This window comes from Trichoderma virens (assembly GCF_000170995.1).
Source record: "Trichoderma virens Gv29-8 chromosome Unknown TRIVIscaffold_82, whole genome shotgun sequence".
Classification (NCBI taxonomy): domain Eukaryota; kingdom Fungi; phylum Ascomycota; class Sordariomycetes; order Hypocreales; family Hypocreaceae; genus Trichoderma; species Trichoderma virens.
The window spans coordinates 733,867-746,012 of record NW_014013667.1 but is presented as its reverse complement, the minus strand read 5'-3'; the positions used below and the strand labels follow the sequence as shown (position 1 = coordinate 746,012).

General features: G+C 46.8%; 4 protein-coding genes across 4 annotated transcripts; 2 read left to right on the top strand and 2 right to left on the bottom strand.

The window, feature by feature from the left end:
- Positions 1-471: 471 nt before the first annotated feature.
- On the bottom strand, positions 472-747 carry TRIVIDRAFT_224574 (uncharacterized protein; the record flags this gene model as incomplete). The annotated part of the gene is made up of 2 exons (XM_014098637.1): positions 472-555; positions 628-747. The coding sequence occupies 2 exons, from the start codon at positions 745-747 to the stop codon at positions 472-474; spliced, it is 204 nt and encodes a 67-aa protein (XP_013954112.1).
- Positions 748-2,175: 1,428 nt separating this feature from the next.
- Positions 2,176-4,314, top strand: TRIVIDRAFT_47121 (uncharacterized protein; the record flags this gene model as incomplete). Its single annotated transcript, XM_014098636.1, has 4 exons — positions 2,176-2,631; positions 2,725-3,126; positions 3,190-3,975; positions 4,063-4,314. The coding sequence occupies 4 exons, from the start codon at positions 2,176-2,178 to the stop codon at positions 4,312-4,314; spliced, it is 1,896 nt and encodes a 631-aa protein (XP_013954111.1).
- A 1,620-nt stretch (positions 4,315-5,934) lies between these two features.
- Positions 5,935-8,294, bottom strand: TRIVIDRAFT_46970 (uncharacterized protein; the record flags this gene model as incomplete). The annotated part of the gene is made up of 12 exons (XM_014098635.1): positions 5,935-6,293; positions 6,356-6,383; positions 6,441-6,518; positions 6,605-6,750; positions 6,802-6,880; positions 6,960-6,976; positions 7,037-7,398; positions 7,464-7,616; positions 7,695-7,841; positions 7,899-8,073; positions 8,131-8,200; positions 8,271-8,294. The coding sequence occupies 12 exons, from the start codon at positions 8,292-8,294 to the stop codon at positions 5,935-5,937; spliced, it is 1,638 nt and encodes a 545-aa protein (XP_013954110.1).
- Positions 8,295-9,717: 1,423 nt separating this feature from the next.
- Positions 9,718-12,113, top strand: TRIVIDRAFT_213554 (uncharacterized protein; the record flags this gene model as incomplete). The annotated part of the gene is made up of 11 exons (XM_014098634.1): positions 9,718-9,770; positions 9,940-10,121; positions 10,190-10,272; positions 10,338-10,725; positions 10,776-10,935; positions 11,013-11,163; positions 11,233-11,298; positions 11,351-11,459; positions 11,528-11,743; positions 11,804-11,883; positions 11,938-12,113. 11 exons carry the CDS (start codon positions 9,718-9,720, stop codon positions 11,974-11,976), a joined length of 1,527 nt encoding a protein of 508 aa, XP_013954109.1.
- Between the last annotated feature and the right edge of the window lie 33 nt (positions 12,114-12,146).

The following is a 12,146-nucleotide window of genomic DNA, read 5'->3' as shown; positions in this document are numbered from 1 at the left end:
CAAGCTAGTAAGACGACTGACGGTCGTATGACACCTCCATCTGAGGGAATATATATCATCATTCTGACAATCGAGCAACCAACAGGAGGAGATTGAGAAGATCCGGATGCATATGAGAGTCCATTACCTTCCAACTGTCTGACTGTGGCGACAAAGACTACGGAGTGGCTTAATGTGCCGTCCTTCTCAATGTATCCAGTACCAGTGGCCAACTACACTACAAGGAGTTCGTCAGGCGTTCTGTATGTATCTCGAAATGATTGTGCTAGTCAAGTTTGTTCCTCATTTTCTCAAAATCTAACTGAATTGTCGGAGCACACCATCTAGAGCTAGTCTTGGTGGTAGGGGTATTGGGAGTAGTAGCACCGAAAACATGCAGGCTATGAAAACACATAGAAGAACCAATAATATGATGCAAGATTCGTCATTAATTAAAGTATAAATGGATCGATCGTCATCGCAGTATAAATTCTAGTAGCCCAAGGAGTAGCATGTGCGAATTTCCGTCTCACTGAGCGTGCCGGGTGCTCGGATACGATACTCATTAGAACGCATCTTTGCGTAGTTAGTAAAATATTATTGAGAAGCGATATGAGGCAAATTTTGTAGAGAGTGTTATGGACTTACCTCAACGGCATACTGGTTTTGATAATTTCTTTTCAGAGCGGCTTCTAGTCGCTCGGGAACAATGTACTCCCCAGATATGCATTGCGGCGGATTATTTCTCCATGCTTGAGAGGCTCTCATGTTTGAGCGGTCCGTCCGTGGAGGTTGTAGGGGGCGTCGAAGAGCAGCCACGAGTCTATCCACTCCTGAATGTGTTTTGTGTTCCATAGTATTGACAGCTTTTTCTTTTTTAAAAAAAAATTGTAAAGAAAAAATTAGCGTTAGAGATTCATATTCAGGTGGAGTAAGGAAAAACTGGACTTTATATTTTTCCTGAGAAAATTGCCTCTGTCTCTAGGATGTGCTGCTGAGTCGCATGTGAGACACAAGCGGGACCAGACCTGAGTCCGAGATGCATCAAGGGAACCACCTTGGTACGACATTGGTCGCCTCATGAAAGGCAACTTTAAGGCGTTCGGGGGGATGAAAAGGACCGGGTACCATTATATATATTAAATGCGGATTATACATATGCGGCCTGAATAAGAAGCTGAATGAGCGTTGTGGCTCCTCGTTGGCCAGCAGTTCACTTGTGGAGGCTGTGTCGTGGCAAAATAGCACTCGCCCTTGATGAAAGGTGACACACGGCATGGTATTATGGTGTGCTCAATCCAGCCAATTCGCAGCCGGCTATTCTCGGTGCATACTGTTCAGAATTAGCCGCTGCGGCCATGAAAAACAGACGAGGCTCCCAACCGCTCCCTCACCGAACGACCCTTTGATTGGTTACATGGTGCCAAGGCTGCGGCCAGTCCATGACCTGCATCAATATATGTCTCAAAATACGAATTTTGGGGGTATCTCATTGGAGAGAAAGAACGTTTCACATGAGGTAGAGGAATATCCTGCCTGGTAAACGCTCAGGAACGACCCAGGACTTGAAAAGCCATCTTGTACGAGCCATGTGTCCGGAGAACGGCATGTCTTACAGAATAACTCAATAACCTATTTTTGAGTATTATTTGGTGAGTCTGATAGACTTTATAGACAGCACAGGAAACGTCTTGCTTAAGTTGAAATGTTGAGGGCAGCACTTTTGAGGGGAATGCTTCAACGTTAATGCTGGACCATCTAAAGCCTCGAAGCAGGAAAATTAGGTGTGACAAAGGAGGGAGGCTGTAGGCAGCTATTGCTTCTAAGGGTGGGATAATATCAATAACCATGTCAAGGGGGTTGTTGAGCATTAAGTGCTGCTCACAGATAAAAAAAAAAAGAAAAAAAATAGGCCACCGAATCCTACCAACCAATTCACAGATAAACAGCCACATGCTTAATTTAATAAATGAAGTGACGAGGGCCTAAACGATCAGGGGGCCAGTGCCATCAATCCCCCTTTTTGGTAGTAGAAATAGAATAGTTGTTAGCAACGTCCGTATGATGGGATCTCCTCTCTACTCGTACAACCTCGATTCGATCACAACAAAGACCGCCTGCTACAGAGCTATCTTTGCATCGCGTTAAGCTTTGTCTATTTGTCTCCCTTTCTATATACATTATATGCATCATACTATGTCGACCAGTAACACCGCCCTCGCGAACGGAAGCATATCCAGCACCGACGGTAACACGTTCAGCACCGACGGTAACACAACTAATAAGAACGGTAACACATTTAACACGAAGGACAACATACCCAACACGAACGGCAACACATCCAACACGAACGGCAACATACCCAACACGAGCGGCAACATACCCAACACGAACGGCAACACATCCAACACGAACGGCAACATACCCAACACGAACGGCAACACATCCAACAGTTTAATAAAACTCCTTAGGGATGCTTGCGTGATCAACCCACGCGACAAGAAATCTTTTATACCGCATCGACAACTGGAAAAAATATGTAATAAGCAAGCAGTTACGCACGCATTAGCTACAGCATTCCCAGAGAAAGATGCCAGTTTTCACGAAGATTGTGCATTAGAAATATGTCATGGGAAAGCCCCTGCTTCCTCAGTTGATATTCCAGAAGGCCTAAATGCCGCCGGCGCCGCCTTCTCCGAATCTGGACAGAGCGGATGTACCATAGACCAACAATCCGAGACCAAGAACGGTACCCGATCATGTCTCAAAATATTTGCCATTCTTGTTCTTCTGAAAGAAGTTAGGCTTATAAAGTCATTTCTGGATCATCCACTCTGCGATAACGATCTCCCGCTTTTCAGTACGGACAGATTCACAGAGTTGTGGTCTCCTCGAGAGGACCCCATAAGCCCTGTGAAACTTCCTGACGAGGCCGATCATTATGCGATTATTAAAGGGTTTATTGATCAGCAGTGGTCTGTCTTGGCACCGCGTTTTAGTCTTCCTACAGACAAGACAAAACGATGCGAAGTGTATGAGCTCCATGAGAATCACATATTACCCATCGAATGGATCTCCGATAGGAAATTCAGTGGCGGGTTTGGGTTGGTGGAAAAGGTTAGGATACACAGTGAGCATCATAACTTTGTAAGCTTCCTGCTATTGGTACGGATATACCTTTGACCTCAATCATGCTAACCAAAGCCACAGAAGCACAAATCATTTGCTCTAAAAACTATGCATCTGTTGAGACCCGAAGAAATAGCTATCTTCTTTCAGCAGGAATTAGACGCTTTCCAGAATGTTACACCAGGCGGTCACATCATAGATATATGTGCCGCTTTCAAGAAGGGGGATAGTCGCGGCTTTCTTTTCCCGTGGGCAGAAGGAGGTAGCCTCAAAAATTTATGGTCCACTTCGCCACGCCATATCGTCGAGCCCGCAAGAGTTGGATGGTATGCCTTCAGCCGGTGGATTTGCGAACAGTGCCACGGCATCATCCGGGATCTCAGGAAGATCCATGAGCCGTCCGATATGTTCCCTAGCGATGACGTCGAAAGTCTCTTCGGGATCCACAGCGACATCAAGCCAGACAACATCTTATACTTTAGTGACGATGGCTTGCCATTAGGAACGCTGAAGGTCTCGGATCTAGGCCTCATGAAGTTCCACAGACAATTCTCGCGGACTAAGTTCTCTGCATCTATGGGTAATGCCTACCAAACTTACAGAGCGCCAGAGCATGACACTAGTAGGATGAGATCTAGGAAAATTGATATCTGGGCATTTGGTTGTCTGTTCGCCGAATTCATAACCTGGGCGATCGGCGGTAATCACGCAATTGAATTGTTCAAAACAAATCGAATAAATGAGGACAAAGACTATCCTGATCCTGATGAAACCAATGGCGAGTGGTCGGAAGACAACTTCTTCATCATCAAGAGATCTCTCTTCCCTCCATACGGAAAGGCAAAACGGAAGAGTTCAGTTAAGGAGGTATGTTGAATAATAAATTCACCGTGCTATTCGAAGCAGATATGTTACTTCATCATTTCTTGGCAGGTTCGCTGACTATTTCTCAAGTGGTTCAAAGCTCTCATTGCTTATTTGGGTCCAGAGATGGCAGGCACTTTCTTCCCTGAATTCCTACGTTTCATCCAAAAATGGATGCTTCAGCCCGAGAGAAATAAACGAGCACAATGCTCAGAGGTGGAAATGTTCTTAAAGAAATGTTTGGACAATAATCAACCCGATAGTTCATATTGGCATTTTAGTGGAACAGTGCAAGGACAGAATGATGCCAGTCAGGGCACGACAAAAATAGGCACTTCGTAGTAACTATGGATCCTTCCAATCCATAGCTGCAACTTGAGCATTCTGAAAAAAAAAGGGACCCAAGCATCGTCCGCAATAGATTCAATTATATTTTTTCTTCACTTTAATATCGTGGCTCTAGTGGCGCAAATAAAATATATGCAGTCCTACCATACCAGCTCCCTAGTTCATCACCTGTACCCATATGAGATACGACGTCTTATATTTCTATTACTTCCCTGATGTGCAACATGGCCTTACACCCACTACACTTCATGTGCTGCAAACTTGCCGCAAGTCTACATAAATCTTAGCAACTCATATGTCAAACGCCTAGCAGGTGTGAACAAATATGTCAGCGAAGACCATGATGCAGGATAGGAGGCCGGCTTCTACCGTTGCCTCGACACTTGCAACTGCTTTGCCAACTCTGATACCATTAAAGTCGCTCGATAGCTTCTGGAGGCCTTCATTAATACCCGACAAGATCTCACCTTCCTCATATATGGCGCCCAATAGAAGTTTAATCAGCTCATCGTCTTTGTCATGACTATTGTTCGGCAAGACAGGGAAAATGCATTTAGCCGTAACATCACAAACTCGGGGATTCGCCCAAGAATTGGGGCAACAATTCGAACTAGCCTACTCTAGAAGACACGAAGAAATTGACAGTAGTCAAGAATAGCAAAGTTCCTCCCAAAAGACGCTATTCTCATCGATACAGAGCCCACACAAATGAGCTTGAAGTGACGCGTAATGTTAGTGTTGGAAAGCTGGTGCCCAAGCGTAGAGCTTGATGAGCTTATGCAACACCTACTTCTTCTTGATATCATTCCACTGACAAAAAGATATAATGGATCAGATATATCTCATTGAAGCAGGCCCGTTATTTAAAAAGCATGGTGGATGGCTCATGCCGCAAGTAAAGTTATAAAGAGGGAAGATGAGAAAGAGCCCATCTGGTATTAGTCTACACCAATCATATTTTCGCGTCAATACCATGCAAGCATATCCTCTCCCGATCATCCTTTATCACTCAAAATTAGAACATGAAATCATCTATCAAATAAAGCATTGCGCCGCCCCCTATCTAATGGTACCAAGTTGATACACTAAGCTAACGACGGAGGCCACGCCTAAGCTATTTAGTGATTGTCGTCTATAAGTTTAGCCTTGCATTATTATTTTGTATCGCCCAGATCACCCCGAAGCCAACTCATCACCACAGAAAGCATCTGAACTGTCCGTACTTCTTTTTTCTTGTTTTCCAGGGGCAGATACACTCAGACAAATTCACGTATATCCCGCGGCGCTTTCCAAGCCACGGGGTCTTGTCGCAGTAATCCGCACACGTGCCGTCATGGAGTCAATTTCCGGCAGCAGGGCCGACAGCTTCATCGATCTCTAGTGTGGGCTTCTCTTTTTTTTGATGGACCTTAATCCAAAGTCCTAAGATGCCTCATCTTTTCTTCCGTCTTGTCTTCACAAAAATCGTTCTCAAAAACAGATGTAAGCGGTCAAGGGTGAAGTCTAAAAAGACTATATGCCAACAGTTTCGTAAATCCTCGATTAGCTGGCAATGTTGTAGATGCTGCGAAATTGTCAATCAACAGTCCAACTTCAAATGAGTCAGTCCTTTACTCACTTGATGTCTTCCCGGTATGATGGGCTCTTGACGCCATTTCTGGCATCAGCACCCTGTTGGCCGGGTGCCACGTTGACGACGCCGCCATTCGCAATCAACATGGCTTCCGAGCAGTTGACGGTTTTTCTCTTCTTGTTCTTGCCTCGGAGTTGGCTAATGTGCTCGAAGTAGCCATCGGGCACCTCGGTGATGTACTTTCCAGAGAAAACTCCCACTTCAAACTCCTTCACCTCGCTCGAATCGTCAGCTGCTTCGGTGCAGGCATCCTTGAGATCCTCCAAGCTCTGGAAGATGACTTTATCGGCTTGGATGTTCTCGGCCACCTCTTCAGTGGTTCTGTTGTACGCTACCAGTTCTATAGGCACGATGGTCAGCAGGTCGTCAGAGGTATGGGGGACGTCAAGGAACATTTCTTACCATCGGGGTCGGCAAGGTCAATACCGTACTTTAAAAAGCATTCTAGGTTAGTATTATTCAAGACACAGGCCAGGCTCACACTTACAATGTGCTGGTTCATAATCTCGGGAGAGCATGAGACGACATAAACACGAGTTGCTCCAGCTTCTCTCGCCATTTGAACCTAAAGCCAAAAGTCAGTCACAGCGAATAACAAAAGTAGTTCCAGCAGAAGCAGCCGTGACTACTCATGGTGAACAGTCCACATACAATCTCTCGCGATGTGTTTCCTCGGACGATGGAGTCATCAACGATGCAAATAGCCTTTCCATTGAACTCGGATTCGATGGGGGAGAGCTTTCGGCGGATGCCCTTCTTTCGCGCCTCTTGGCCGGGCAGGATGAATGTGCGGAAGACTAAACTAAGGTTAGCTTAAGATGCCCATACCCAAGCTTCGAGTATCTCACCATAGCGATTCTTCACGAAAGCGTTTGAGTAGGGTCGGTCCAAGCAGCTTGCAAGAGTAGCCGCGGCAGTGTTACTAGTCTGGTGATTTGGTTAGCCGATGATTCTGAACAGATAAGCAACTCTTTGCGCGTGTCTTGTAAATTGAAGTAAGCTTTACCTCTGGAACCGGGATGACTAAAGAGAAATTGTATCAGCATGATTGTTCATGATTCTCCAAATGATTCATATACGTACCAACGTCAATCTCTTCAATCTCCTTTGCAGTCAAGACTTCCCTCATCTTCTTGGCCAGCTTGACACCCATGTTTTGCCGGCTTCGGTGGACAGAAATTCCGTCAATGCAGCTATCAGGACGAGCCAGGTAAACGTATTCGAAGACGTCGGGAGTGTACGATCTTGGCTCCACGATTTGGCGGAAGTGAACACTGCCATTCTTCTGGCAGAAGACGGCCTGACCAGGCTTGATGTCGATGATGTCGGTAAATCCAAGCTGTCTGAGAGCAACAGATTCCGAGGCGAGGAAGTAATCTTTGGCTCCAGGGAGGGTCTGGGAGGGTCGAGAGCCAAAGCAAAGAGGTCGAATGCCGTTTGCATCCCTGTAGTTCGCAAGAACGTTGGTCAAATTTCCAACTTGAGTGTCAACAAGGCTAAATCAGCATACCTGAAACCCAGGATACCAAAACCAGTAACCATGGCAGTGCAAGCATAAGCTCCAGCGCACTTGGCATAGACCTCACGCAGGGAGGCGAAGATGTCGTCGACGTTTACTCGAGCCTTGCCAAGCTCATTAAGCGCATGTGCGAAAACGTTGAGCCTACGTTTGAGGAGTCAGCGAGCCGCTTTAAAAGGCATCTTCTAGCCACTCGATAATCATGGGAATGAATGAACGCACAATAGCTCAGAATCGGAGTCCGAGTTGACATGTCGGCGAGCTTCGTTGTCCAGGAACTCGCGAAGGTAGTCGGGGTTGATGAGGTTTCCGTTGACGCTGATGGACAGACCAAATGGGGAGTTTACGTAAAGAGGCTGCGCTTCAGATCTACGATTCTATCGTGTTAGCATATTCTCGAAACATCAAGGTTGGAAAAGCACATACGCAGACGAAGTGCCGGCAGTGGGATAGCGGACGTGGGCAATTCCGAAAGCACCGGGCAGCTGCTCCAGGAGAGCAAGTCCGTCGAATTCAGAAAAGACCTTTTGGGCCATTCCGAGACCCTTCCTCTGATAAACTCGACCTCCGTTGCAAACCGAGATACCGGCAGCATCCTGGCCTCGCTATTTTCCCCTATTAGCTCGAGCAACAAGCCTGTTCAAGTCCAAGATTCAACTTGCGTGTTGCAGGTAAAACAGACTCTCGTGGAGTTCGATGGCAGCCGTAGTGGCCTCCGGATCGCCGAGCTGGATTCAGGAGTTCCAGAGTTAGCAAAGACCCATGCAGCGTTGCAGCGAGATCCCTTCAGAGACGAACCATCAAACCAGTGACGCCACACATCTTGACGGTGATTGCAGCGGGTTTCAGCTGGTATATCCAATCCTAAACCAATCAGACGAGACGACGGCAACGCAAAGATGCGTCACGAAAGTGCAATGGAAGCTGGTCGCGATGGGGGTTCGGCGCAAAACGTCTCGGCTGAGGACAAGTTTTGGCGCAAGAGAGTCGAGATTCGCGATTTCGGAAGCTTTCCAGGTTTTTTTTTTTTTTTTTAACCCCGCAGGATCTGCCAGACTAGTCCATCACGGCCTGCAAGGGAACGTGGGGTTCACACAATATCCCACCAAAAACTTAGTGAGGTCAGGCCCGTGCCCTTCTGAGTTTGGGCGAAGAATGGAGGGAATTGATGGGAATTTAATTGATCCAGTCCCCTGTCGAGGCGTTTCTAGTGCTTTCCGACGCTGCTCTCGCCGCTGTAATGCTTTACAAAGAATTCGAAGACGGAGAAGAGGCGCAAAGTCGGGCTGTTCGGCAAAGTGGCAAAAAAATTGCCTCCGATATCACCCTCACTTTGAACAGTGGGGACGCGGCAAGATAACAGCTGTGAGCCAATGCCGGAGAAAGAAGTAGACAGCCGCATGGAAAACACCTGCAGACGATCAAAGTGATATCTTACATGTGTTGATGAATGCAGGCGATGATGAGATGCAGCGCGCTTTAAAAAAAAATTGGCATCGTGTAAGTGCGCATCTCCGTGATACAGCTGCTATTTTATATTGACATTACACAAGGATGGATACAGAGGCGTTACACTTGTGGAGAGCTCAATGACGGTTCAACCGTTGCAACGTCAACCAGCTGCTTTGAGACGAGATTTGGTCTTGCAGGTTCAATAGAATCAATAGTCTAATCTATATCTGGTTGGAATAGCAGATGCGACAAGGTGAAAGATGTCAACTGGCACTCACAAATCTCTGCACCTCCGTTGTCTCCTACTTACCCAGCGGTTGTTCTTCCAGTTGCATTTGTTCTCTCCAAACAATTGTGTTATTGAACACTCCATACCAATAATTCTTCAAGAGTTCTTGGCACGCAACAAACCACTCATCACCTTTTTTTCCTTTGTTGCCCGCAGCAGAATCGATTCCCAGGGACTGACTGGCTGCAACACTGATGCAAGGTGCGAGTACATCCTCTCCAATGTCTCAAAATTACGCAAATCTTCACCCATTCCTTTCAATAAGCCATACTATCCATCATTCTTACACCTACATGTAAGCACCTACAATAAATACTTCTACCTATAGACTGGCCATCTTGGCTTCAAATCAGCTCAGCCCCACCACATGAAATCTGATAGCCCGTATATTTTCTGCCCCACCTACAAACAAAGCTGCAGTTTATTCCGCGCCCTTTCGATCTGAACAACTTTTGAGCTCTTTTCGAAACCAGTAGCTACAATCGTTTCATTTGTCGTGAAACCATGGTTAACGGCAAGGTCTTGGTTATTGCCGGCTCAGACCCTTCGGGGGGAGCGTACGTATTTCCCCAAGTCCTCTCACTCAGCACCTACCACTCTCCAAGGTGTAGCAATTCATGCTATAACAGCTACTCTCTTACTATTCAAGATCATGAGAAAACACAATTATCTATTTCAAGAGAGTAAATTGATGCATATTTGCTAATGCTACGGATTCAATCACAGCGGCTTGGAAGCAGACCAAAAAGTTCTCGCCGCACATGGCTGCTACGCAATGGCATCAACCACAGCGCTAACCATCCAAAACACAAAAGGCGTAACAGGAGTCCATGTCATTCCATCAGACTTTGTTGGAAAACAAATCGAGGCCTGCCTCGAAGATGTAGGCGCTGACGTGATCAAAACTGGTAAGTTTCCATTTCATATCCAGGACTGAGATGAAACCTGATAAGCAACCACTGACGAAGCCGAAAAGGAATGCTCGCATCTGCCGAAACCATTGAAGTCATTGCCAAACTAGTCACCAAGTACAAAGTCCCAACTCTAGTTGTGGATCCGGTAAGACTGCCAACAGCATCCTTTGCACAAAGCGGAGCTGACAAAGGAGCGCCCTTCGTTCAAAGGTCATGGTCTCAACTTCAGGAGCCCAGCTCCTCCCCCACGAAGCCATCGCGCAACTCTCCCAGCATCTCCTCCCTCACACCACCATCCTCACGCCCAACATCCCAGAAGCAACCCTCCTCCTGACGCAGAATGGCCATGAAGTCGGTGAGATACAGTCAGTCGCCGACGTAGAAGTCATGGGACGCAAGATCCAGGAGCTAGGACCGAAATGGGTCCTGGTCAAAGGCGGCCATATGCCATTTCGACGAGACTTTACAGTAGCAAAGACAGCTGAAGAGCGGGAAATCATCATTGACACTTTGATTGGGCCTGGTGGCATCCCTTTTTACGTGGAGAGCCCGTATCAAGAAAGCACGAGCACTCATGGAACCGGTTGCTCCCTAGCCTGTGAGCTCATCTTGATGAGATGAATGGTAACGATGCTAACTTTTGTGTAGCTGCTATCTCAGCCCGTCTCGCCCAAGGCGCCGACGTCCCCACGGCTGTCCGCGGCGCTTGTCGCTACATCGAAGCAGGCATCAAGTCGGCGCCCCAGATTGGAGGCGGACATGGACCGCTTGATCACTTCCACTCGACATACACGCTTCCTTTCTCGCCGTTAGTATCTGCCACCAAATCATTCTCTCTGACAATTTGACAGGTTATTTTTGGCTAACTCTAGCGATAATATCTAGCGGATACTTCGTCGAATATCTACTCGAGCACCCGGCTGTTCGCGACGTGTGGAAGGAGTTTGTCCACCATCCCTTTGTCATGGCCTTGGGCGATGGAACACTGCCGTTTGAGTCATTCAAAGGATACATTATCCAGGATTACCTCTATCTGGTACATACATTCCCGACTCCTATAATCCAACATGTTTATCCACGACTGCAAACTAACATCGATTCACAGGTTCACTTTTCCAGAGCCAACGCTCTAGCAGCATACAAGGCAAAGAGCATAGGCGACATCTCAAGAGTACGTCCACCACACAATACCCCAAAGAAACAAATCCTAACCATCACCCAAGTCAAACGAAATCGTCACTCACATCCTCCACGAAATGAAACTCCACATCAACTACTGCAACTCCTTTGGCATCTCCGAGCCCGAAATCCAAGCCACCGAAGAACTCCAAGGCAAGCCCCAACTCCCTCTCACCCACTCTTCCAACACCCGCATATCCTAACATGAAATCGTACCCAAGCTTGCACCGCATACACCCGCTACGTCCTCGACGTCGGCCAAAGCGAAGACTGGCTCGCCCTCCAAATGGCCCTCGCTCCATGCCTCCTCGGCTACGGCGCAGTGGCAAAGATGCTTCATGCCCACGCAGATACTGTCCGTGAAGGAAACACATACTGGGCATGGATCGAAAACTACAATGCCGATGACTATGTCGAGGCGGTGAGATTGGGAAGCGGTACGTTATTACTCCTAGTCCGTTTCTACCAGATATGGGGCTGACTCTTGGTGGTGGCAGAACTCATTGAGAAAAACATCCGATTACAGTCGCCGAGTAGGATAGAAGAGCTCATCAAGATCTTCGTGCATGCGACAAAGGTGAGCTTCCAATCATTCTCTAGCCATTGATATGCTTACTAATAAATGCAACAGATGGAGATTGGCTTTTGGGAAATGTTCCCATACAAATAGACGGATTAAATAGACTAAAAGCCGCCTTCGTGTGATGACATGAAAACATAGAAGCGACAATTATGAGATAGATCTTTTAGAGACCGAATAAGCTACAGTATATAGCCCTTGATATTATGTCAAAAAGGTTTATATTTACACCCCTTCTGTTCCCTGAGAATAAACACCAT